General features: G+C 37.1%; 1 protein-coding gene across 2 annotated transcripts in view; it reads left to right on the forward strand.

The window, feature by feature from the left end:
- LOC110835066 (protein sax-3) overlaps positions 1–22,678 on the forward strand; it is a 658,245-nt gene that overhangs the window by 272,920 nt on the left and 362,647 nt on the right. Inside the window, exon 1 of one of the 2 annotated variants that reach the window (XM_087351643.1) lies at positions 5,816–6,833. The exons of the other annotated variant lie outside the window; for it this stretch is intronic. Within the exon in view, the coding sequence (XP_087207769.1) occupies positions 6,743–6,833 (91 nt within the window). The 5' untranslated portion in view covers positions 5,816–6,742. Of the gene's footprint in view, positions 1–5,815; positions 6,834–22,678 lie in introns of those variants that run through there. 2 annotated transcript variants of the gene reach the window in all.

Here is a 22,678-nt window from a genome sequence, read left to right on the forward strand (position 1 = left end):
CTTGTTAGTATAATAGGACTGTTTAACTAATTTTAAGTAACAGATTTTATACCTCATTTATGTTCATCTCGAATAAATAAACAGCAGCTGTTAGTGTTGTATCATCCATCCGCCTGAACGTAACAGGTTCACGAGTACACGACAGATTTAGACGAAACTTGGTTTGGCATACGAAAGACGAATGAAAAATACGAGGGTAAATTCAACTGATAACTCAGTTTGCGATATTATCAAGTTTCAAATGAACTATAATTCGGCATGAAATGCAAAAAAAAAAAAAAAAAAAAAAAAAAAATAAAGAATTTTTTTTTAAATAAAATAATAATAATACGTACGTCGGATAAAACGGAATGTCGGATAATCGGGGATGTGCCGTGATTCAAGACATCGGGTACTTCAATCTGATACATTAAAAAGGCTGGATACGTTCCAGGGATAGGGGCTTGTAAGGAAACGCATTTCTAATGAAGTCCGGAGTCGTTACAGCTTTCGAAGTTACTGACAGTCAGTAGGCAAGAAAATAGATCCACTTTCATTTTACACAGGCACTTCGTAGTAATGTCACCGAAGGTCGTGGTGAGTGGTTATCATTCCTGCATATCAGATTATAAATATCCCTTTGCTTTTACTTTGTACCTTAGTAAATAAACTTTCGTGTAATTTTAGTAAAGTAATGTGTAGCCTACAACAGAGGAACAGAACAGCGATTTTGCTATCAGGTCAAAGTTCGAGGCTTTTAGATAAAAATAATCTACAGAAGTTGTAATGAATGGTTATCATATGGACGCAAATGATGTCTACATTACATTCGCTGGCCCGTCTACGTCATACGTGCCTCTGCCATAAAACCTTGCACTGACTTACGTTTCAATATTGACCTCCCTTTCTTACCGTTACGTCTTATCGTTGATCCCATTTTTTCATAAGCACTTTTGAATACGAGCCAATAGTCCTAATATTTCCATAAATTTATTCTATTTCAATCCGTGAAGCTTCCTTATTCCAGTTTTTATTTTCTAAATAAAACTTTGCAGCATCCCTCTGTATCCATCGGTTTTTTCCAGCCTTTGAGGATCCGACGTCACTTCACGACAAGGGTGAGAGAGCAACAGTTTCAAAATGTGCATTATAAATGAGCTCCTTTGTATGAAATGGGCGCCAGGGGTCGTAAGTCGCAGTGCGCCAGCAAACACCAGCACTTGAAATGCTAACGATATTCTCTAAAGCAGTGTGTATGACCGTGTTTCAGAAAGCTGTGCATTTGGTATTTAAATGTTTTGCAGTGGAAGGGTGATAAAATCTTTCAAGTGGTAAGAAACATTTATTAATATATATATTTAATATTTTAAAAATTAATACTACCTGTATTATATTACGTATTAAAATTATACTTCTCTGAAACGCCAAGACTATATTTTATCGATATGTAAAAGTAATGAAAATTTTAAAGCTCTCTGTTTCTAATTATTTATTTTAGCTTATAGTAGAATCTTGTTAAAACAATCTGCATTTTCAGTTAAAAGCGTCTTTATAATTAATCAGCGTCTAAATAATGTGCCCGTGTTATGTTTATCCCTACTCGCCACGGCGAGGCACGTCCTTAGATTACACAGATGAGCAGAAGGCCTTAGGATAAAGACGCAGCTGTGAATTCGTAGATATCGTACAGAATTAAAGTATGTACTAAAAGGTTTGTGACTCTAAGTTCAGGTCACCCATTGGACAACAAAGTTTTCCATATCCCAACGCCGAATTCTTTTTTATGAATTATCTATGTGCCTTCCACAAGCGATGCGATACACGCCCCATCTGTACGTAACATTCTCAACGACACTCATTATCACATCTCGAATCTTTTCAGTTCCCTATCAAGGATTCTCTCTGAGGAGAAACACAGACTTTCGCAGAAATGAAAATAATTGGGTAGGTGACCTTGGCCTCCATCCGATGTATCATTCAAAAGAAATCGGCGATCCTTGGCATAGGAAACGTGTTTAAATGTGAGACAACATCTTATCAAGTTTTCTAGGATTTATTTTGATACTGTGAATAAGTTTAAATATTTATTCGAATTTATTACATTTGACATGTGAGGTGTTATGGTGACAGAAATGTTTTATAAATATTCCAAGTTTTACGTGCCGGCGTGTTCTTGTAATATCGACTGACTAAAAATGCAAACGTTCATACACAGACAAATTCGCACTCGCTAGGGATATATTTAGCAGGTAATCGCCCAAATCAGTTACTTCCATCAGCACGCGATGTTCTAATAATAAGTTTAAACTAACCAAAACGCGTGCTTGATGACAGAAATACACTTACACATCAAAAATTACGCCGTCTCTTTAATTAAAATGCAGTTACTGGTATGATAAGAAAAACTGCAATTAACTTCCGGAAAGAGATTATAAATGACAACGAAGTGATTCGGTAACCCACCTGACACATTCTAGTAAATATAGAAAATTATAAAAAAAAATCGTGTTTTGTGGTTTAAAAGAATTCTTACAAAATTTGAGATTTTTACTACAGATCGTGTTCTGATTTTATGGGATGTTCAGCCTTGTGGCTGTATGCCTATCAGACGCTTGAGGGAGCATACTGACTCCGTCTTCAGGGCTGAAATAATAATGCATGGATACACATAACGTATCTTTTAAAACGTAATCTAGCAACGACGTACTGTGTCACAAAAATTAAGTGATATTTAGGTATAATCTTACTCCATTTGGTTGCTAGGCCGCCACTCACACCCCCAGATGCCAAAATGGTGTATTCACAAGTAGAAAGTGTGTTCCTTTTCGGAACTTTCCTTCGAATGAACATCTTTTGGTCCTCTTTGTGATTCATTTAGCGGCATTACTGAATAAGTCAGCAATACGCTATCTGGTAACAGAATTTCGGAATGCAGGAAACGTCTGCTGGGACAAGCTTTTATCGAGTGACGGAAAACGATAAAATTACTGCCTTCGCTAGTTCATGCAGAGTTGCGTTTCAAATGGAACATTCTGTACAAACAGCAATCACTCACGTGACAGTGACTGTTGTTATTACGAAACTAATCTGTTACTCGTGGGGTCTGGTGTTTGAATTCTGTTAGAATCATTTTTTGTTCGGTGGGTTTGTTGAGTTTTGCGTGAGCATTTCTGGTTTATTCCTTCGAATATCTGACGTTTAGATCTATACGTGTTGATGTGTTTGATCTGAATCCATTTCCTCCTTACGTGCCCGAAAGATTTCGCTCTGTATGATCTGCGTCTTCTTGATTTGGCTTCTAGTCTCGCAGCCCCACCCAGGAACTCCACTTGTAATGGCGCAGAATGAATTTGTATTTTTGAAGAAGCATTTTTAATTTTCCATTGAGTATTTGACACAGTCACAAATAATGCTAAATATATTTGCAATATACATTTCATATTTCTTCATTCCGTGAATATATTTTTGAGGCTGTATGTGGGCCACGGTGGTCTAGTGGTTAGAACGCTGGCCTTGTAATCCTGGGGTCTCGGGTTCGATTCCCGGCGGTGCCCGAATTTATAACTTGTGTTGGGCAAGGCCGTGGTCTAGGCAACACGGAGTTTTCCTCCGTGGCATCCCAACAATTACTCCATTCACACACAGAAGAAGGCAATGGCAAACCACTTCTGGATCATCTGCCAAGAACGTATATGAACAGGTCCCAGTCCGAGAAAAGGATGGAAGGATCCTGTTCATATGGACCTGTCCTCAGACAGAACACTAAATAAATAAAATAATAATGTGGGCCAACAACATTTTTCCATTTTAGTACCTGGAAAAATCAATGTAACGCTGAATTGATATTAGGTCAATACACAAATGTACTAAGATTCCAAAATTGTGCGTCACATCTGATGGATATGTAGGACGATTTAATTAGGTAGTTATTTCTATGTAATGCGATAATAAATAATAATAGTAATTTTATATAACATATTTACAGTTACAAATAACAATAAAGTAATTAACTGGAGACACAGTCGATAGTACAAAAACTTAGAACGATAAATCGCGAGCTACATTGCATGTCATCTTATAGCTAGATTTTAAATTTGCATTACACAAATATAACATTATCAGTACAAGGTTTTAATAACTGCTAATCTACTCAACACGCCATTAGACCTTACAGGCTGATACAAAAACAACAAAAAACGTTCACCCACACTAAAGTCATATTGAGCATGATATACGTATACAGAACAACATCGAATATGTTATTAAAATGGAATAAAATCTGGAAAATAACATCGTTTGATATCTGATAAAAAAAATCTGATAAAATGTACACTAAAATAATATATAGAAATTGTATTTAAGTTATTATTGATTCGAATTTTTATATAATTATATACACCTGAAGATGGTTCTTTTAGGAACTGAAACATGACGTGAAAAATGATGGTCTAATGTAAATCGAATATTTCGATAAAGAACATCATTTAATATTTTAAATATTTTAAATGTTAATTATTTTAATATTTAATAAGACTTTATTGTGATTAGACGAACAAGATTTAAATAATATATTTAAATAATATACTCGTGGGATCTGTCAGAACTTATTTTATAACTGAAGTTGTCTACTTTTCTTGATGAGAGTATGATTTATCTCGTGCTCTTGCATATTCCGTGGAACGAAAATCAATGAAATTTTCTAACTGCTTTTGTTTCTTAAATGTCATAACGTCGAGAAAGTTGGAAACTTTGTACGCGAAAGAGCATTTTCGTAGTTCTTGGATTTGTAGGACAGGCCTGCATTATGGATACATGGGTGCACCAACAAAGTCTGTTTGATTAAATCCTTTGTTTCAGTCGTGTTATTTATGGCTAAGTGGATTTTAAAGAACTGTGTGAAATGCATCTGGATTCATCTGTTTTGATATAGAGTCTAATGGCGGATTCTTGAATACTGTGATGAATTTTTTTTATCTATCTGAGTGACATGGATGTAATTAGTTAAAAATAGTTTTGTAGTTTGGTTATAAAGTGTTTTAACTATGGTACTTCAAACGTTACGTTGTGTGTTGTTTGTGTGGACTTGATTCGTTGTATATTAAAAATTAAGTCACTACGATTCTGCGTCAGATAATACTCCCGTGTCCGGACGAAAATGTCTTCTCTGCACTTCTAATAGAAGGGACTAATCCAAAGGTTCAGCCTCTACTTTCAGAAGAAATAGAATAGACATTTTCACCTGAACACGAGACCAGAGCCAGGGTTCTCGTATGTGTCAAATCCAAAGCTGATCTGGTCACAGCTTTGTAGTTTTGTAAAATCTTTAGAGGTCGTGACCCCTGCAGCAATGCTAACATGTGGTACTCCTTTTATGTATTCTGTCTGTCCATCGGTTATACGAGAGTAAGTAGACGAAACAAGTGAATATTATCTTTAGTTCAATTCGAAACCTTTGATGTATAAACACTGCCTTGACAGGCAGATAAGAAGATTTTAAGTAATTCGTACAGCAACTTTTTAGCCAAAAATATCCCTGACTGCGAGATGAAAGTGTGCGAACCATGTCGCCTTACCCGTGAGAACTGGATATAAAATGCATCAACGACTGTTCCTGTCAATGGCTAACATCTGATCCCTCGCCCAGATGATATTCCTACCTTTTCCTTGTAGTATATTCCTTCCAAGATTCCCGTACTCTTAAACCAACCCCTCCCCATATCTTTTCATCCCATCAACTCTGGGGTTGCAGTTAAAGGCTGGCGCGCGTGCGCACGACAGACAGAGAGCGGGAGAGATCGACCGACCGCCCCCAAAAAGCCCACAGTACATAGAATCCCTGCTAGTGAGCTGCAGGCCCGGCGGAAGTTAGCGGGAACTCGTTCCAGCGTAGAGCTAGCAAGCGAGCCGGCAGTCTCAGTGCGGCCAGCGTATCGCCTAGCACGGATATTTCGTCTTCGGTACGGGGAGACACTTTGTACAATTGTCGTGCTTACGTGACCCTCCTAAACAGATTATTAAGCTGCCCCGTTAACATAGAGACTTCACAGACCTTTCCAGTGCCAATCCACGTCCATATTAAACAACCATAACCGGTTAGAAAAGACAAACACTTTGTCGGGACTAGACTATTACTTAGTGAGGTTATTGGTTCGTCATTATCTTCAGCAAGACAATGGTTGGTAAGGGGCGAGGCGGTAAGAATATCTCAGTGTTTAGAAGTTGGAAAGTGTGAAGACAGAGTAATTTGAAGCTGTGTCGTTTATGTGTGTTGATTACATTATATCATGTGTATGTAAAGACGTAAATCCACTCGCACATCAACTTTAAAACAGTAATTTACTGATAATTGTGGTGTTATAGTAGTCTCCTTTGTAGCCGTGGTATTTATTAGACTGACGTCCATAACCTAAACAGGCAAACACATTTAAAATCTGTAAGAACAAGTTTTAGTATCACCTCGAAACTGAAAACTCATATGGGTTTATGTAAAGTGTTAGGCCTACCAGATAAGATTAGTGAAAGAATGTTAGGTTATGTGATGATTCTAATAAATAAAAATTAGACTGTGTTTTAAGTACTGAAGACACTGCATATCTCGCGTGTGTATGGAATAGACAGTGACCGGATATCTCATGTACCACGTCGAAGATAACTTTTAACACCACGTGATCAGTTCGTCGTCCAAATGCGGGTGACTGTAAGACAGAACGTGTGTCAGTGTGCGGGAAACCAAGTGTGATTTTTGAACCGCTGATAATAAACTATGAAACAGATGAAAGGTTTACCGAAATGGCAGCCTACTACATCAGCGCTACTGGTGTTCATCATTAGCTGTATTCCAGGGCATGTACAAGGTAGGTCTGTTACACGTCACAATGAGTCAGCTACCTCGCTGTCTGTCACGAGTGTCTCACAGCGATCGCTCAAAATATTTACTTCCCTAGAAAACGGAACAAAAGACGGGCTTGTTATTGTAGCGTGTTCTATAACTGATAAGATCTGCTGTCTCTAACGTAGTACGTAATTTTAAAATTATAACCTCAAAGTAGGCCTAGAGTTAAAGACAAAAGAGTGGCTATTAATCGTCTCAAATCATTTGGAATATAATACTCGTGTTCTCTAAACAAATATCAAGGTTAACAGCTGTTACTACAGCCAGCCTCGAAGCGTCTTCATGTATCGGACCTGCAATACGGAGTCCCGGAAGGACACGGAGCCTATATTTGAGTAAATACTCTGGTGGCGATATTCGGAATTATAATAGTACGCTGATATCTAAAAAGACTTTACAGCGGATTGTAGAAATGTCACGTGATACAGGTATTAGAACGGAGAACAACACAACACGACTTAATCTTGATTTTAATCAGTACAATGGACCGTGAAGTAATCCCGTAAGTCAATCTAATTTAATTACTGTAATTCACTGTCTCCAGAAGCTAATAGTTGTGTATCTAATAAACAAATTCGGCTCCTTATCTAAAAGTCATTACCGTCTTTACAAGAGACAGCTATTGAAATTTATAACGAGCCAGTTTAATTCAATCTGCACCCTAATTTTTTAAGATTCGTCTAAATATTATATATTCATCTACTCGTATGTCTTACATGTTGTGTCTTCCTTTGGCTAAAAATACACGTTTGTGATGTCTCTTCCAAGGATGCTCATCTCTTCAGTTTCTGCCGATAAAAAATTGAATTTTCCTTAAAGTCGTGTAATCTGCAAAGCATGTAAAGTATTAGCATTGAAGTATTGAAAAAGTCTGATTAGTACCAACTGATAGTTGTGGCATTTGTCAGCGAGACACAGGACACAAACTACAAAGGACCTCAAAAGGATTCATCATATCCGACCTTCATAACGTCAGTGTTTTCTGATAGTCCCAATGGTAACGATATTTTTTTTCAAATAAATTACGCAAATATATATGCCGTCTTCCGCCGTGTTCTGGTTTGAGGTTAGGTTATAAATAACGAAGAAGTACTTGAACCCTGTCTCTTCTCTGGAGTACCTCTGTAAAAAGGTAGTGAATGTAGATTGGAAGGAAACGTTCCAAGGTCTCAAGACTTCTGTAGGAATTCGAGTAGGTAAATTGGCTAATAATATTCGCGTCAATACTAGAGCAACCGAAAGCTACTGCTTTGTAAAGAAACTTAAAAGAGAATAATTCTTCCAAGAACACTGACTCCATAAAGCACAGCCCTTCACTGAGAAGCTGATAGTCTCTCAACTAGCCAATAAATCTCCAGTCCTTTATGGAACGTTAAGGTTTATTACAGAGTTCACATTAGCTCGCCACTGAATCTGATAAATCCGGTCCACGTTGTCTTTGCTTTCCTATTTAAGATCTTTTCCACGATTAGCTTCGCTTCAGATTTTGCAAATGATATTTTGTAACATAATTTAAACATATTTTCAGTTGTCAGTAATCATAGGCAGGAACATGTTCGAAAAACAAAGATTATAAAATAGGAATAAAAGTAATGTTACGAGCATCAATACGAAAATGGACTTGTAATCACCGCAATTGGCTCTTGTCCAAAACAAAAATTAAGTTAAAAACGTATTAGTATGTCAGTTCTCTTTATTCTCGCGTGTTTACTAGAAAAGTAACAATTTACTGGGGTCTCGGGTTCGATTCCCGGCGGTGCCCGAATTAATAACTTGTGTTGGGCAAGGCCGTGGTCTAGGCAACACGGAGTTTTCCTCCGTGGCATCCCAACAATTACTCCATTCACACACAGAAGAAGGCAATGGCAAACCACTTCTGGATCATCTGCCAAGAACGTATATGAACAGGTCCCAGTCCGAGAAAAGGATGGAAGGATCCTGTTCATATGGACCTGTCGTCAGACAGAACACTAAATAATAATAACCCCCAGATATAATTTCTCTTTCAACTCTGTACCCCCAAAGTTGTTGGTGTATAATTCAAGTTATACATAGTATATAATCTACATCTAAAATAAATTAAATAAATTACATTAATGATTATTCAGTGTTTATCATAAAATTTATATTTTTTTAAAAATGTCACGTACCCCCTAAGATGTCTTCGCGTACCCCCGGGGGTACGCGTACCCCAGGTTGAATACCACTGGTATAAATCACGAAGTTCCTCGTTATGTAACATCCTAAACTGGTTAATTCTTGGTTCATTTAGCGACGCTGTTTAAGTTAATTACATTATTAAGATGGAATGGTAGAATGCGTTGTGAGTAACAAAGTCTAACTCCAAAGGGCAGTTCCATGTGACGAAGTGGTCGTGCCCCTTGACGTTTTAATTTTCTTCTCCGAAGGATTTTAAAAAAAATTTGTGATTCTTATCTTGTCTGATGCTTTACATACAAGTGTTGACATTAATACCCTGCCCGTAAAATCTAAGTTTTTGATTTGTAAACCGAGCCAAATTCAAGTTATTTCAGGAGCAAATTCAAAATATGTTTAATTATATGTTAATTTATGTAGGATTCAGTGAAACTTGTATTGAGGATCATACTGTGGTAATATGGAATTTTGAAAAGGTACTTCAAAAATGAATAAATGTGGACTATTTCCTTTCAAAAGTAGTACCAAAGGGGAAAAAAATGTCCCGATGGAAGGAAAATTTTGGATTACCCTGTCAAGCTGTGCTAAGTAACTGACCAGTCTCTTTCCTCAACAATTTGATCTTCACGAACTATTAATTATAGAGTAAAGTATCTGCACACGTGACACCCACACGGAAACAGGTAAAGTTATTAGTTCATGTAATTATCCGGCAGATGTGGCTGTCGGAAGTAGACGAGTTATAAATTCGTACGAGAGGGAATCTCCGCACTTTCTTTCATCCTTCAATGAAAAACGTCGTGAAAGCAAGGAAGTTGTTATTGAAGTAGGATTGAATTCCGCAATTGAAATTGAATTTCGTCATAATGTTCTGTGCTGTCTGTCTCATTCAGTAAGCAAGACAGTCAAATGGAACATTTAAACTTTTGGCTCCCGTGACATGTTCTTACTCACACAGGACACGCGTATTTGTACACAGACTTGAATGCAATACACAAAATTGGCTTCTTGAAGCCAATGTGAAGCACGCTTCAATCAAAGCAGTCACACTAATCTGACTACGCCAATCAGACAATAAAACGTATTTATACTTTAATGAGTTGCAGATTTGGAGTCCATTAATATAACGAAATGTTGGTGCTGATGACAACATTTGGTATTAAGAGGGAGAAGTTATCAGAAAACTGCGTAGTGAGGAGACTAACTATGTAACTAATGGGAATATTCATCACATAAGTAATCTCATTCGATTCAATTTTAAATTTAATGTTTGTTTTAATTAAATTTTAATTTTAATTCTAAGCACATCGTTCGTTAATATTATCATGAATTTGGCCTGAATATGGTATTTTAATAACGAAAGACATTGTCACCGAATGTTACAAGGATTCAATTAAATGTTTTGGAGGCAGTAATCATAATAAACAGCTCATTCGCAGTGCAGTTCTTTCAAAAGCTGTTTTCTGGCCAAATGTGATTAAGGGGGATTGTATCAGAAATGGGGATGTAAGAGATACGTACAGAAATTTAGTCGGAAATCCTGTAGGCAGAGGATGATTTGTGTGAGAATAATTTTTCTTAAAACTGATCTTCAACAAGTGTGATATTAAACCATCTGAGCGACTATCAGTTTGTCAAGAATCAGTTACCTTTTACCGCCGCAGATGCAACATACATATAAATCGCATATTTTGCGTAATGACATTCGTGCGTTATGTGAAACCTGTGACCTTCCGACCCTCCTTTCGCTCGGCTCTGCCCTTCGTGTTTCTCTCGGGACACTTCTGTCAATCGGCGCTGAGTAATGTTATGTTACGTTACAGCTTCGTCCAAATGTGTTCAATATCTCCGAGTAAAAACGCTGTAATATAGTCTGATTCATAATAAAGGAATAACTATCTAAGTCACTTAAAGCAACAAGTAATATAAGCCATTGTACTGCACATAAAGAAAGAATCTCAATCCGTAAAATATGTCAAGACTGTCCTAGCAAATATTACGACACTCCTTGTTGCATTTCTTAGCCAGATTCCAGTATTTATAAAGAAACGCTGAGTTATGTTATATTATGGCATGGTCTCTGTCTTTCCGTCCATCACAGTGTCTCACAGATAAGCTCTGAACCAACTGGGCAGAATTTTAACTGTGTTTAGAGGTTAAAAATTACTAATTAAGTCCGTCCAATTGATTAATCCTGTTGATGAAATTTTTATTTATTGTAGTTCTATTTTCAGGGTCTTTCGACAGTCATTTTTTCAAACGCGTATTTCAGCCGATCTATTAGAACATGATTGAATATATTCATGTCAATTTCAGTTCATGGATAGGTTAATGTCACCTCAAGATCACGACAAGATCAGTGCAAGTTTCTGAGGAATATAGGTCTTTAAAGTTTCCAAGCTCACTTCAGGAAAAAAAAATTTCGCGCTTATATCTGCATAACTGTTTTAATTTGTGTGACGATACTCATGTTAGTTCGAAGTCACACTTGGAGTACAATGACAAAAACTGGAGAGGAACTGTGGATAGACTTCTGTGAAGCTTTACTGTCGAAGTCGAGCCAACTTGACAAAGAAAAAAAAGTATCTTAAACGGACGTCCTCATATAACTTGTGAAATTGTGCTTTTAAAAACCAAAATATATTTCTACGCTTTGCTCGGATATCCATTCATTGCTCATTTTCCGAGTATCACAGCCATCCATCAGACAAGCAGACGGGCGGCTCCTGTCTGGACCCTTGCTGTTTGTGTTGTTACTCCCTGCCGTGACAGTTCATGGCTTCTCCACGTGTCTTTCCGTTCCTTTATCAATGAGAATACAGCAAGAATTAGGATATCCTTCAGAAACACGTAAGCCAAGACATAATCAATTACTGAATTTTGCTTCACAAATGATTTTTACCATTCTGCTACAGAATTGAACATTAAAATATGCAAGACTATCATTTTGCCCTGTGTTCTTTTCGGACATGATCTCTCACATCGTTAGAAAGATTAGAGGATTCTGCGAACGTGTGTTGGAGGAGATTATTTGGATCTGAGACAGGTGAAGTATCATGAGGCTGGGACGTGTTCAGTGACCAACTCCTTGCTTAACTTCATTAGTGTTTGCCAAATATTGTTCCGGCGAACACATTAACGGGGCGAGATGGATGGGTAGTGTAGCACGCATAGGATGATGAGAAATTTGTTCAGCATTTTGATCAGAACCTGAAATAAATAGACAACTGAGGAAATCTAGTAATAGATGGAAACGTAATATTAAAATGGGTGTATTATTAATATGTTGAGATTATTGATTGAATTAATCTCGCTCAGGATAGGGACCAGTGCTGTGATTTGTGAACTTAGTATTTAGTGATTTTCGTGCATAAAAAAAAGGCTGGGTGAATGTTAGCTCCTGAATAAAAACTCTGCTTCCTGAAATCAGTTACTATGCTTCGTAAGTCTGAATACGGGATGAATCATTCAACTTCAGTGCTAGTTTTGACTCCACGCCACGCGTCTGACTGGAATTCAGATTGCCGGAGTTCAGTTCCTGCCGTGTTCTTCCACTGCCTTTTCTTGGCGACCGTCTTTTCAGAGAAAAACCTCAGTTTACGCCTTTTTAAACCTACGTTCCCTCTTTCCACTCTCAGCTGACGTCACCAGGCAAAAATACAGGCTAATTTTAAAACGAACGCCTTAAAGTTTAGACGATAAATTATCACGCGTTTCTGTGGATCGCATCTTAACGCGGTACAATTTTTTATGTATCTAAGAATATTTTCATTCATATCTCGCATTTCATGCTAATAGTTTCGGCCTCAAAATCCTCTTTGAGTCTGCGGAGTATACGCGAGCCTCTGAAGCACTCGTGAGTCTTCTTAAATTTCCCACGGATCAGGACAAGCCACAAATTACTCTTTTCTAATTTAACCAGCCGAAAGCAAAAATTATATATTGCGGCGATCCCTGCACGTTCAGTTTAATTTGACGACATTGCAAAGAGCAGGTTTACATCGACACAGTAAAGTGGACTTACAAGTTCGTCCTTGTGTTCCAGTGTCCGTTTGGTTCTCGCCGAGTTCAGTTCAGTTCAGTGCGGCAAATCTTTCATTTTCAATGAGTTTCTTTAAAACAACAAGCAACAAGTACATCATCGCAACCCGTTGAGGTATATGAATAAACATACCACGTGTGAAATTATATAAATACTTCATTTTCTGACATGTTATCACCAGGCGTGTTTTTGGATACGATAAAATTCAAATGTCACTTTTAAAACAGATATCTAAGAATAATTGATAAATTTTAAAATGCTAAAACACTGAAAATTTTAAGAACCAGTGATAAAATATAGGACATGATGGTAAAATATGGCAAATTTTGGCTTAAATATTATTGAGTATTGAATTGGAGTCGTGTGAAATGAAACTTGGATGTGGCTATCAATGATATTGTCAAAAGCGCAGACCTGTCCCGAGACATTACATAAACTCTGGATGACATCCACGAACTTGTTCTTAAGCTTCAAATCACGGTTTCCTCGACGATCGCCATAGAAACCTTTATTGACTTTTTCAAACAACACACTTTCTGATCTGAGCATCTCACAATCGAAATACATCTCCAATTCTGCACTTAGCAGTTTCTTAACCAAATTTTTGCCTAATATTACCAACATTTTTATCTACACTTTAGATATTCTGCCATTGGTCATTAAAACGTTTAGAAGGTCTGCATTGTGAGTATTGATCCACGCCGTCCTATTAGATACGTATTTTCGTAGTAATATTTGATCTCTATCATGTCCATAAACACGCTGATGATAGCGACACGCCCAAACATGTGGTGTTTATACAACATCAGATGTGGTGTTAATCTTCGATCGTTCATATGTGATATACATCAGTTGTGTTGACAGTGACTGATTTTGAATTGACTACTTTGGTGACTGAAGAAAACATCGAAACTCTTTAACCGAGCGTACCGTGTGGGCAGAAAGTCGATTCCAATTGCACCCAGTTCTTTAGACGGTGCTATAAATCACCTGAATGAGAAAGGGTTTCATTTGTTGACAGGTAATAAGAAATAGTATTTTTCGCTTGTAAGGAAATCTTGAAGTACATGGACACACATTCTAACTGACGGCCGTTTTAGACATGCGGAACACATTCATATCAGTTATTTACGTCATATGGTTTTGATGTCAGAGAACGGTCGAACAAGAAATATGCCCGAATCTTTCCACAGGCATTTCAAAACAAATTTCAATGTGCTTAGGAAGTCCATCCGTCCACAGATACATATCGATGTATCACAGCCTTCAACCCGAGACAGAAAAATATGCTTTTCTATCATCTGCTCAAGGAAATATTACAGCTTGTAATAGATACATGAAAATATTACTGCGAGATATAAACATCGATAGTCGACTGCCTCAAAAGTATCGACCTAAAATTTCAGCGATAGAAAGTTTGAATTCAGTGTTGCCGTGTAAGACACTGAAAGTATAATTTTCCTTTTGGTACCTATTATTTTGTGTTTTCGCCAGAATATTAACAAGAAATTTGTGTTTGTGTCGTGCAACCATTGGGCTCCATAAAGGTGAACAATTTTTGACCATCTCAGCGACTATAAGATTCTCAAAGAGGAGTCAGTCTGATGTAATGTTACTTTTATTTGTTCTGTTTCAAGATTGTAACCATGGACCTGGAAACGGTTCGCTTCCAGTCCGCAGACGAGAGTTGTGCCCCCTCGTGTGTGCTAACACGTTTACTTAACATTACTGTTGTTTAATTTTAACCGTCTAATCACAATAAAATATTTTATTAAATATTAAAATATTATTACTACAATTAACATTTAATATATTTAAAATATATTAATATATATTAAAATGATGCTCTTTCTATCGAAATGTTCGATTTACAATTAGAGCAATTAGAACATTTCGATAGAAAGAGCATCATTTTAATATATTTTAAATATTTTAAATATTAAATGTTAATTGTAGTAATAATATTTTAATATTTAATAAAATATTTTATTGTGATTAGACGGTTAAAATTAAACAATTATAATCATCACAATATGACGCAACATTATCATCTCATTAACATTACTGCTTATGATCTCTCAGGGGAACATAAAGGATTACAACGAGAAAAGCACGTGTTTGTTTAACTATTCTGTCAACACATCGGGCATGTTATAACAGAGAAACGCACAGCTGGGACGTCTGATTTTAAAAGAAAAAGTAACCCGGGAAGAAAATGAATGTGATAGCAGGACGTAGTCTCTTGAGTGTAGTCTAACCGTGCTTGACGGAAAACGTATGACCTGACTCTGCAGACGGTCTGGAGCTTCGAAACCATATGTCTGTCTGTGTCGGTCAGTCGACTGAGTTAAAAGGCGACGTAGCACGTTCATGGCCAAACTGTGCTAAAGTGAGGACAAACCACACAAAATCAAGTTTAATCATGACGTGTCTGCAGTCTTTGATAATGTGAAAAGACGTAGGAGGACCTGCTCTTGTTTGACGAAGAAAAATTTAAAGAAAGAAAACCATTGTGTGTCCTTCATTTATAAAAGTCACAAAAGATGGCAATGGTTATTGTTATGGTCTATAGTTGTGAAACAGCCTGTGTCTCTCTCGCTCGTGCACGACCATAAAGGCACCCTGGCATTTCAACGCCATATTTCGTTCTACGAGGCAGGAAGTAACAGAAGGAGGGGGGAATAAGTGGAGAGCAGTTTCATAATTTGGACCATTCGCAACATATTATTCTATTGAGAAATATAAGATGAAGGAAAGAAGATGATCACGTGTGGGGCGAAAATTAGAAATGCGTACAGAATTTTAGTTGGAAAACGTGAAATGATGAGACCGTTTCAGAGACACATGCGTGGGTGAGAGGATATTTTTAAAAAAAATAGATAATAGTATAATTAGAGCTTCCAATAAAGTGTTACTTGAAACACTGAATAAAACTTTCCTCCAAAAAATTATTTTGAATAGTAATGAAGTTTTTCGGTCACAAAATATTTGTTATTCTGCGAACATCTTTGTAAGGTCTTTTAGATGAAAACCGTTTACAGGCAATAAAGGGCGTATTCTGAAAGGTGGACATCTTATAATCTAATCAAAGTAGAGGAGAATGCATTAAAACTCACTTAGGTTCAGAAGTAATTTCTTTTCAAGTATATTTTGTAAGTTTAACGTCACATATTCGAATGGAAGCAACGATTGTGTGGGATGTTATATTGACCTTTGTGCTGCATTAGAAATAGACAATCCCTTGATGGCTGTATGGACATGTTACATATAACATTTTACCAACCAAATTGTAAGCTGCGTGTAATGCAAACCATTAAAGCGTCTGTTCTACAGAGCTCCTTAATTTTTTTTAATAATTCCGGTTTATGAATTCAAAAACACATTCGCACATGATAATATTTAGAAACACTCATTTGGCGGGCGAGGGTATTAAAGTTGCTAAGTATGAGCGCGTTTGATCTTGGCTTATACTGGTTTCGAACGTAAAGTAAATGAAGTTGGCATTCAAACAGTTTTTAAAAATAAAACCAAATACAATCCCCATTTGAATGCTCCTCCCGGAATTTTTAAATATTTTACTGAGTACTGTCATCCCAAAATTTTAGCAAAAATTCTATCTAAAAGCAATTAACACACAACCCTGAAGATGGAGGAAGTATGTTCCTCCTCTGAACATTGGACATCTACCTACTAGTCTACACTTCACATAAACTGATCTTGAGCTAATGTAAGATAAAAATAACTCTTCAAAATCTCAGTTCGTGGTAACCGAATTAATTGAATTTGAAAATTCAATTTCAGCAATTTCATACGCCAACTGGAGGTCATGAAAATTAAGTGTGTTTGTGTCTTTTTTGTCAAAATAATGTTTCTTTTAAGCTGAAAGTCGTTAAGTCATGTATATTGGATTGTTTTAGAAAGTGTAACACAGGGAAATTGTTACTTAAGATTTAGCATAGCATGGGGCGACAATAAGTATGTTTAATTAAATTTACAAAAGGTTATCTTTGCATTTTGTTTCGCTATATACTCGGCGGATAAACGGTTTATGAAACCAGACCCAAGTGTCCGGGGTGTTTTACTATAGGTATAAGTGATTTCTAAACGCTAAAAACTCGTGAGCCTTTTATTTAGAACGTTTAAACATCTGTGATTAACAGCTTTCAAAGAGATTTGTGATAAAACAAGGAACTGAATAAGTTATGAAAAAGCTTTTTGTATTTTAGTTCAAAACTTTTATCTACAATTCTATTTCTCGAACGCTGAGTACAGAATAAAATAAAAATTTATTTTGTCCGCTTGTGGAACGAGGTATTATTCTTTCAGGGGAAAAACAAATTTCAAACGCAATCAACAACATATTTAGCCTTAAGAATGACTATGTAAGTGGTTATCTTAGGATATCAAATAGCGAGGAATTTCATGGCGGATATAGATCAGTAAAACGATGAGTAAGAGACTACAGACTAGGATGGTGGAGACAAGGAATGCATACAGAATTTTGGTTCGGAAACCTAGCGCAACGTCCAATTCGATTACCGAAAAACAGATGGAATATTGCTTAAAAATAACGAGTTAGGACATACTTTGGAATGTGGTTGTTATGCATTTTTTAAACATCACCGTAATTTCAATTTGTATTCACATGATACCGTGTTCCCAAGACAGTTCGGGGTTGTTTCGTAGCCAAATGGTACTAGCAACTCACTCCTACCTCCAGCATACAGTGAAACAGTTTCAACGTTATGAATTAGAGAGTAAAGAGTTACGAGAAGAGACGACAATTTGACTCGCCAGAGTGATATTGAAATTGTCACTGAATTTAATAAAGTACAATTCCATTCAGTGCATCAAAACATCAACTCTTACTGTATATATACTTTACCAGCAGATAAGAGACTTCGTAACTGCTTCATTAAGACTACAAATGTGTCACGCTTTGTTTTAATTATTCATAAGAACTATATCCATAACTTTCTTTCATCCTTGAACTCTGTTGAATTTAGGGAGTTCCAGTGTCTGGTACAATGCACAATTTGAAATTCGGATGATTGAACCCCTAGTAAAGGAGACATTTCTATGAAAACACTTCCAAATCAACTTTGTGTCTGTGTGTCTCTTTTAAAGTAATTTACATTATTCATTGTTCGGCACACAGAGGAATGTGGAAAAAAAAGTCTGTCTGAGGGAGACAAATTACTGGTAACGCCTCGGAGCTTACACGTAAACGCACACCATCAAGTTTTCATGGATTTGCCTCGTGCAGCATTCAGTAGCTAAGTCGATTAAGGAGGCTGACAGCGAGTTCAAAGGCCAGAGTTTGATCATCAGCTGAGTCCCTTCATTGTTCGCTCTGCTGTCATTGTCAAATTACCCATCCATTCTCTTTGCAGTGGGAGGCGCTGTCTGCTCGTGCAGTCAGTGATCAGAGTGTGCTGTCCCCGAAACGTCTTCAAGTGTCAAAGTATGCGAAAATAAAAAAAAATTTGAAGACCGATATTTTGAAGTTCAAAACTTCGACCGATTTCAAATAAACACAAATACCAAAGAAAGTACGAACTTAAATTCATAAATAACCAACTCCACATAGCAACGTTTTTGAAACAAAACTAATATTTCCTCAGTTTTCGAACAAATTCCCCGTCTTATAGAGGACCCGATAATCCATCACCACATTCTCGACAACCCATTGATGTGTCTCAACCTGATGCAGATTAATTAATCCAGTCCAAAGGTCAAACCGTGTTGCCTCAAGTTTCACTTTAGTATTGCCTGCCATCTATGTTTGGTACTCCGAAGTGGTCTCCGTCCTCCGTGGTTTTCGACTGGTAGATAGTAAGACTATTCAGCCTTTAGTGCTATATAAACTTTCCAGACGTTCGCTCGTCGTATTCAGGAGTCGATAAACAGAGTAATTACAACGACCGGACAGGCATAGGGCCGTCCGAACCACTGTCCAGCGCGAACGTAGGAGCTGTTTGTCAGGAGTTAAAGCGGCCAAAGCGTGAGTTTATATATTTTTTTGTGGTTATTAACAAAGTCGTGTGACTAATGAATTGAATAAGGTGTTGAAGTTATCATATTTCAAAGAACAATTCCGGTATTTGTCCGGGGAGACAGAGTAAAATCACGAAAACGTTTTGGATAGCCGTAGTCAGGGTACTTAATGTCATTACCCTTGGCTAAAGATTTAAATTGCATAAAATACAATAATTATTTATTGAGAAATCTTCGAAGATCTGCCGAATACATGAATATAATAAACAGAAATGTACATAAACACTCTACAAATCAAATCAGAAACGGAATATTGTACATTGATGTTGCGAGACCTTTAATCCACAATGATATACGAGCTTGGTTGTAGATAAAATCTTTATGAACACACACAAGACGAGATGAGACACGCAATTCACATATCTGAATAATTCACTGACAAAAATGAATTGCTAGAATTAAAATGTCTGACCACAAGAATAGTATGATTCTAATGATGCTGGCCTGCAGAAAGATTAGATATTAGGAACGTCCTTAATCTTTGGTGCCGTTTTTTGTTACCCTTTGTAATGCGTCAGAGTTCTAAAGACATCTGATCGATTTAATAAATTTCCTTCTTCTCTTAATACGATTGCTTATTAATCAGCAGGTTATTAATTGAATAAATACGCCGTTTAACGTGGCCCAAGCTGAGTACAATTTTGCGCTGCTATTAACTGGAGGGAGATAGCGGAGAAAGACATTTTCGATTTTGAATGTTCCCAACCGTTCCAGGTTTTAAGTAAAGAAAAACGATGAGCTGGATTATACTGTATCAGATCGGACATATTAATGTTGATATAGACTTTTCGGATGCTGCATTTTGTTAATTTGTTGTGTTATATAAGAGGGGTTTGGGGTTAGAATAAACCTAAAATTTGAAATGTTGATATTAATATTAGGATAGCTGAATACTTCACTTGCAGTGCAATTTTAAATGTAAATACAAATTCAAATGCAAACAATATTTAAAAATACAATTCATACTAAATAAAACAGAGTCCACATTAAAGATACCAGCTGATTAATTTTGTTTACGGAGATTCGTACAAACCCACACGCATTACTTTGTATTTAGAATTTAACGTTCCTGAATGTTAAATTCGAGTGGCACGTGCAAGTTATCGCGATTCTGAAAGAGTTAGTTAAGGGACCACGGGCCGGTTCTTGCAAACACAAGCAATGAACATCCAAGTTCCATGAAAAACGAGTAATTTATAGACTAGTTGAGTCAATATTAGCTTCAAAAGGAAGATTTCTCCGTGATGTTTGTTACTATGTCGTTATCATGCGCTGTGAAATTGTTTTATCCTGGTTAATTCAGTAACGCTTTCATTTATTAAGATTATAAACAGTAGAATGAAAGGTTCATTAATGACTAATTAATAATTTAAAAGTTTCAGACGGAAGCGGTAGTTGCCTGTGCCAGGATAAAAATACGTTGGCAGCACTGCCGTGATGACCTCCCCCCCCCTCCCCCCCCTCCCCCCCCTCGCTTCATCGAAATTGCAAGGGAATTTGGCGAACCTGCGGATCGTACCTTGCGTTTCCCGGTACATCAGCGCGAGGCTGCAAAATATCGAATGATAACGACATTTCGTGATAGGAATTAAATCGAATTTAACTCAGGGAAGTGTTACTTCCCCTTAGATATGATTCATAATATTAATTTCCTGATTCTAGAAAATGAATTTCATGTTGATAGACATGTTCTACAAAGATACAGTGCTAACTGTAACTTAACTTTAACCATCGTCGTGTTATATAACCTGTGAGCGCAGAGATGTCTATCGCTTTGTTTGTGAAATCCAAACGTAATAGTCCTACTAACTTCAACTATAACCAGTCAAAAATAATTATTTTTGTTAAAAAATTTGTGTTCTTAACTTACAAGAGACAAGGTAACGAGCTAGGGAATTGTGACTTATCGCCCTGATGATGGAGGCAGCAAGGAACTCTGAAACGTCGATAAACTTCTATCCGGCTACATGGCGGTGGCCTTGTAACCGTTCAAGTGTTCTCAGATCTTATTCCGAATGGCTGATCAATGCCTTGCACACGTTTTCGAATGAAAAGTAACACGTGCTGTCAGTATACAGTTTGTTAGTAGACCTGATGATGCATGCTGTTGTGGATAGATATAACATTTTAACAGTTTGGAACAAATGTCGCAAATTCAGAATAGAGAAAATTCTAAGGTGAGGGTTTAGGTTTTTGACGGAGCAATAACTTCGATTACTCGCACCACCTTATCGACGTCAGCTCTCTGGGACATCGACCGATTGCGATCTCGGCACACAGGTCACTTTCGATCTTCAGAGAGTCTCAGGTCCGATCGATAATCGATGTAGCTAGGGGTCCATTGGACCATCTTCCTCATCTTCTGCGATGCGACAGCCCGGTCAGAACTTGGCACTTCTACGATGTTATTGTATTTGTTCTTCTATTTCTTGGCGTTAAAGTGTCCTTTAGTTCCACGCTCTCAAACCAACTTCCAGTCCAAACTCTGACAGCACTGCTTCTTTGAAATTACTTTTCTTATTATCTTCCTGTCCTTAAATTTCCGAAGTTCTCTCTTCTCTTATATGTTTCGTGTGTTTCTATCATTATATACCCTCTCACGTACTTCTGTGCATAACCCGCCCATCTCACACTTGTATATTTGATCACATTAATATTTAGTGAGGTGTAAAAATTATGAACGTCGTCATAATGTAATTTTCTCCATCCTCCTGTTAATATGTGACTCACAAATTCTAATTTTCTCTTCAGGACCCAGTCAATAGAACTGAGAATATTATTACTCGTCTAAATTAGATAGTAATGAAAGTAAATTTAAATGTATATGTGCGTAGTGTAACAACTGTGGCGCATTCGTCAAATTTAAACCTTTATAAATGGCTTAGTTGATTCTTGTCTGTGACCTTTGAGTAGGCTAAATGTCTGGAGTGTCATGACGGAAATGGAGGACTCCGCCGGAATGTTGGAATTCGCAAGTAATCACGGTACCCAGGGTAGCGACGAAGACCGAAGTAGGTCTGTATACGACAGAAAATACAGCCTGTACATTCCAAACGCAGATAATTCGGTGCTCCGAAACGTCTTCATGTAAAGCGCAAGTTATTGTTGCCCGATTTTAACCAAAATTGGATTGTAGCAAACAATTTTAGTTGAAATCCCCTTTCAAGATTTGTGAAATTGTTTCAACCGGACAGTTGAAAATGACGATGCTAATGGACCCAATAGGGAACAACTCTAAAAGCCATGTAAATGCCGGGAAATGGACCTGTTCGTTATGTACCTACTCAGTTGTAATCATTGCCGTGTAGTCTTGTAATCTTGACGTGTGTTCTGGAGGAAACTTGAAGATTCAAACCAGAAGTCGGAGGCGGTAACGTCCTCCAAAACGTCGGTAGCCACCTGCAAATCTTCACCTCTGTGAGAACCTCAAATATCGGAGAATGTGACTGTATGGTTTAGGCAGAATGACTGAGCTTTCCTGGATAACATATTCGCAATACGCCATACGATCTTCGTAACTGCTTATAACCTGTCATCTCTTGTAAATAACG

The sequence above is a fragment of the Zootermopsis nevadensis genome, unplaced genomic scaffold (assembly GCF_977971745.1).
Source record: "Zootermopsis nevadensis isolate Lab colony 2312 unplaced genomic scaffold, Znev_1.0 Znev_ptg000019l, whole genome shotgun sequence".
NCBI lineage: Eukaryota > Metazoa > Arthropoda > Insecta > Blattodea > Termopsidae > Zootermopsis > Zootermopsis nevadensis.